We start from the raw sequence: 6,021 nt of genomic DNA on the forward strand, positions 1-6,021 counted from the left end.
CTCTCTCTCTCGTCTCGTACTACGTACTACACTACTACTACTACACTACACTACACACACACACACACACACACACACACACACACACACACACACACACACACACACACACACACACACACACACACACAGGAGCTCCAACAAGCCGGTTAGGACAGAGAGTGAATACACATACTATACAGAGATGCTTTATGAGAAACCAATGTGAGTTTGGAAAACTGCACAATGTAAATCTATTCTAGTAGACCTCAGCAATGGAATTATGATCAGTAGAACTGGCCATGACATGGGACCTTTAACTAATTGAATAGATGTATTGTCCTGAAAATGGCACCAGGAACACAAACTGTTATGTTTTATTAACACTTTATCTAAAAGTCATTTTGAAGGTGTATAACCGCGTGTTAGATAAAGCATTAGTTCAGATCATTAAAAACACTATCAAATGTAAATCATAATTCAATTATAATCAGTAGCAGTGATTTATTTTAAATGTAATATCTGTGAGGTTTCTGCAGTTAGTGTAAATGCATGGATTGTTATAATTACAATACTTTCAGAGGTTAACAATGATATGAACCATTGTTGACATATACACTAAGTGTACTTGATGTAGACACAGGTATTTGTGTTCCTGCAGCTCACCTGTCAGTCTGTTCTCCATCAGGTCCTGCTTCGTCTCCACGATGATCTGAGGCAGGCGAGACAGAGGGACACACACATCTGTAGCGTAAGCCTGTAGGACACACACACACACACACACACACACACACACACACACACACACACACACACACACACACACACACACACACACACACACACACAGACAGAGAGAAGACACACACAGATGTCAGTGTGATGCATCTAACCAGGTCATTCTTCTGACATCTGTAAACTTTACTAACGGGTAAAGACACATTTTTCAAATGCCAACAATTGATATTGATTTAATTTCTCACACGTGTATTCTATTATCGTCCTGCAGGAAGCTTCTCAGAGCGGGATCAATAAAGTGGAATCTTTGCCTTCTTTAAAGGCAGTTCTCCCACACATGTTCACTCTCGCTTCATCTCTTAATGGCTGCTGTATAACAGCTTCTTGCAGGAGGGATACATTAACATGGCTGACACTTCACACATCTTTTAGCCTTCAGTGTTTTATATGCGTTCCCCTACAGTTTATTTGTATTAAACAGATCTTCAGTCCTGCCACAGGCTGTGTGGAAAGAGGAGATTATTGAAGAAATAAACTGAAAACTTGCCCAAACTATTTAGTCATGGTCTTTCTCGTTGTCTTTATCACACTCAAAATATCCAACCATCCCAATGAGAGTTTATTACATTGCATTTTACTGTGTCTGTGCTCACAAGTACAAGTACTCAGATCTTGTACTTGTGTAAAAGTAGAAGTAACAGAGTATAGGAATACTCTGTTAAAGTAAAAGTCCTGCATTCAAAATGTTCCTCAAGTAAAAGTAGAAAAGTATTATCATCAAAATATAGTGAAAGTAGCGATAGTAAAAGTAGTCATTGTGCAGATTGGTCCATTTCAGAATAATATATATGATATATATATATATATATTTATATTAGAGTGTTGTATGTCTTGTAATAATGGACCAAGAGTCTCTTTAAATAAAGATAATGATGATGATGATGATGATGATGATGATGATGATGATGATGATGATGATATGTTTTATAATGATTGATCATGAAAGTGTTCTCAAAGCTGGTAAAGGTGCAGCTAGTTTGAATGACTTTGTATACTGCAGGGTAGCTTGTGAATTTACTCCAGGTGGAACTAAAGTCTGATTTAACACTTGGTTATATTTCAAATCATTCATCCACATCTGCAAAGTAACTAAAGGGATTAAATACATGTAGTGGAGTAAAAGTACACTATTTAGTTTCTGAGAAAATACAATAAAAAAAAAAACATTTCTGAAATGTTTCTGATTTACCTAAGAGAGGTATCAAATCTGATATCACAGATCAAATCTCTCATTTACAGCGTGTTCACAGTATGTCACTGTTAAATGAGACTGCTAATTATCGTTACGCTTAACATTAGCCGCCTTTAGCTTAGCGGTGGTGACGTGAGGTCATGTGACCGTGATGTGGTTCCTTTATAGCCTAATGTTGATTTGTCATCTGCCACTGAAAAATCATAAAGTGGTGTTAATGTGTGGAGATTATTCTGCTGAACAAAACGTGTAAGTATCATAAACGTGTGTTTGCCACAGATCTAAGTTTCTGCACTGGGGATGCTAAATTCAAGGTCGGCCCACATCATCACTGCCTCACTCTATACTGCTTATATCAACTAAACCTGAAGTCATGTGACCATGAGGTAGTTATTTAATAGTATAATGATTTTAATTCTGGAGATTGCATAAATGCCTAAACAATCATAACAGTGGTGTTAATATGTGGAGATTTTCACATTTGAAGGTATTATAAAAGTGTGTTTTCCACAGATCTTATTTTCTGCAAACATCACATTGTTTTTAGTGGACGGGTCTCTTGAGTGTGGATGAGGGGCTCCCTCCTCACCGATGCGGGCGATGGGCACCCCCGCCTGGAGGATCTGCACCGTGCTGTCCACAGCGGCCTGCACCGAGGGGAAGGAGCACACGGCCGACACCATGGCCTCTGGGATGCCGTACAGGCGCAGGGTTGCCTTGGTGATGATCCCCAGGGTGCCCTCCGACCCCACCAACAGGTTGGTCAGGTTGTAGCCGGCGGCTGTCTTCCTGAATAATGACACAGACAGAAAAGAAGAGTAAGACTGTTTAAGATGCACTGGGCTATGTTGCATATTTGTGGGTGAAAATCTCCGAGGTGCACCTGGGGCGCCGGCCCCTCCCAGCCGTGTGTAGGACCGTCCCATCAGCCAGCACCACTTCCAGGTTCAGAACGTTCTCCCTCATGGTCCCATAACGCACTGCGTTGGTACCGGACGCACTGGTGGCCGCCATGCCACACAGAGAGGCATCGGCCCCGGGGTCTGAGGACATAAAGGAACATTAGTGGTGTTTTTTAACAGAACATTGAAACCAGCTATAATCCTGTCACACATCTCAAGACGCTTGACCTACATTTAAAAAAGTGAACTGTTTTTGAAGTGTAGTCTTTTTCCCACCTATCCTGACTATGTTTTTTATAAAGTTGGAACACACTTTGGGCTCGAGATTTCTTTCTCAATATCACCCACTGCTGGACGTGTACATTAAAACTACTTTAATGTCAGCAGGAAACTAATTGGAAAAATTGTTTTATCTTTTCCACACAGACCTTTTGGCTACTTCTGAATCCAGGGACATGTGGGAACTTGATTCAAATCTAAAGTCCTGTCACTACAGCGGAGGGATTTGAGTTTTGGTGCTTTACAGAACATCAGTGCAGATTTAGCTCTCCATGCTACTATACCATTTGATTGTATATAACTAGCCATGACATTTTAAATGCTGGTGTGACCAGGCCTGTGTTCCACTCACTGAACCAAAAGATCTGAGTGTGACTGACCAACAGGAAACCACAGGCCGGTGCCTCTCAGGTACGAGTTGAGGGCCTTCCGGGTCACACCGGGCTCCACCGTCACATCAAAGTCCTCCGGGTGGAGGTCCAGAACCTGGTCCATGTTCCTCAGACTGAAACACACGCCACCCTGAGGGCAGGAAGAAGACCCAATGTAACTGCAGTTAGAAAATAAGATCTTTGGCAAACAAACATTTATAATACTTACACGTTTTGTTCAGCAGGATTATATACACTTATTAACACTACTTTATGATTTTTGATGTGTAAATGCAATCGATAGAAGTAAAAAGCTAACATTAGGCTATAAACAAACTACAAGACGGTCACATGGGTTCACGTAAACACCGCTAAGATAAAGGCTAATGTTCGGTGTGATGAGGTTTAGTGGTCTCATTTAGCCATTTGTTTAGTAACTGTTGTTTTTATGACACTTAGAAGTTTCGTACATTCACCAGTGCAGCATTTACTGACCTATTTTCCAGACGAGGGAACCGGAAGTTGTAAAATGCCAACTAATTTCCAGGTTTTAGGACTCATTCCTGCACCACTCTATTTTACTTTTATTACCACTCCCATTTACAAATAATGAATGCACATGTAACCAGTCAGAGACAGAGACACAGACAGAGAGACACACACACACACACACTTCCTCTCTCTCTCACCTTGACTGCGCTAACCCCTCCTTCCAGACCAGTTCCAGTGCCAAAGGGGATGATGGGAAGGTTGTGCTGGTGGCAGACCTTGGCCAGGGCGCTGACCTCCTCCACACAACGAGGAAACACCACCACATCTGGAGGACAGCATCTGCACCGCAGCACACAAACACATTCTCCATATCTCCCCACTTAACTATTTTATAAGGGGTCACAAGCCAAGAAGAGGAAACCACTGGTTGAATATTCAACGATTTGTTGTATTTTATATAACATTAGCTTACTCTGAAATGTAGGTACAATCTGCAGCAGTCAGATAAATTGAGTTAATCGTACACAGTTTCTCTGAAATAATGGAGTATATACAGTATCTGTCCATCAACCACTGGTATTCTTACCTTTTTTTATTCTAACACAACTATCTTTTTGCTATACATTTTGTTGTATTGAAACATGACTGCCTTTTGATATTATGTAAGTGTGAGAGGGACTGACCTGTGTATCGACTCGTCCCTGCCGTGTTGTTCTCTCACAGCCGCACCAAATGAGACGCCACCCTCTCCACATATAGACCTGAGAGCAGAGAGCACGCTGCCCACAGCAGCACTCTGCACGCACGCACACACACACACACACACACACACACACACACACACACACACACACACACACACACACACACACACACACACACACACACACACACACACACACACACACACACACACACACACACACACACACACACACACACACACACACACACACGGCTAACTGTGCATTTTGGTCATTTTAATTGGGTAATTTAATGGCATGTCTTAGAAGAACTACTTGGGAAAAACTAAATGTAGCGGTGGGATATTTTCACATTTACATTTTTGAGTTTAGGGGTTATTTAGACTAACCACATTAGGGAATTGTCCAAAATCCGTGTATCTACGGTCCATTTCTTTTTCTTTATTAAACAAGTAAACGGAAGAGCGTCTGCGAGGCGTTTTTGCTTTTTACCTTACTAAATGGTCTAATGGTCATTGGATCGAGGGGCGGGGCGAAACTCACGGAAGTGATTTCAAAACAAAAGCACTCTATGCTAAAATCACACTTTGAATCACTACAGTATCCTTCTGAAGGACCGGTGATTATTATAAGCAAGGTGAATTTAGCGATCACAACGAAAAAGGCCAAGGCACATAGTGAGCCCAGAAAATGAATGTTATTAAGGGATGTAAATATAATAGGCCTCTGTCTAAAATGGACAACATTGTGAGGAGATTTAAACTATACAGCGGTTCTGCACTGCGGTCACTCAGCCGTCTCTCGAGTTTGCTTTTTCAAATCAGCTGCTCTTCGTTATTCCTGCTATATTTGATGAGTGATACAAATATTTTTTACCACAAGTTCTTAAGAAAACTGACACTGTTGGACTCACGTCTAGTTTGATTTCTACCAGAAATAAAATGAAGTACTTTTACTGTGTACTTTGTGAGTAACCCTCTGTCAAAGTCCCCTCCACTTACATAATGCATGTTTTTCTGCTATCTTTGATGAGTGATAACAATACAATGTTACCATTAGTTCTTAATGAAATTGATACTGTTTGACTTTGTATTAGTTACCCTACTACTAACAATACATTGAAGTACTTTGACAGAGGATTTCTCAAAAAATACACAGTCAAAGTCCCCTGCTGAGAACAAAATCAAGCCACTTCAAGTTTGATGAGGGAATTCTTTTTTGTTGCCATTAGTTCTTCGTGGGATTGATCCTGTTGGACTCAGTACTAGTGAAACTACCCCCACAAGTACTATGTAGTACTTACT

The 6,021-nt window shown here is 41.0% G+C and overlaps 1 protein-coding gene across 1 annotated transcript; it reads right to left on the reverse strand.

Annotated features, from left to right (window-relative positions):
• Window positions 1-2,412: 2,412 nt before the first annotated feature.
• On the reverse strand, window positions 2,413-4,874 carry LOC104961416 (probable D-lactate dehydrogenase, mitochondrial; the record flags this gene model as incomplete). The annotated part of the gene is made up of 5 exons (XM_010789719.1): window positions 2,413-2,758; window positions 2,853-3,012; window positions 3,531-3,672; window positions 4,211-4,352; window positions 4,697-4,874. Coding segments are annotated over 5 exons (953 nt in total), but the record flags the coding sequence as incomplete, so codon positions are not given.
• Window positions 4,875-6,021: the final 1,147 nt, after the last annotated feature.

The sequence above is a fragment of the Notothenia coriiceps genome, unplaced genomic scaffold (genome assembly GCF_000735185.1).
Source record: "Notothenia coriiceps isolate Sejong01 unplaced genomic scaffold, NC01 NC01_scaffold00033239, whole genome shotgun sequence".
NCBI lineage: Eukaryota > Metazoa > Chordata > Actinopteri > Perciformes > Nototheniidae > Notothenia > Notothenia coriiceps.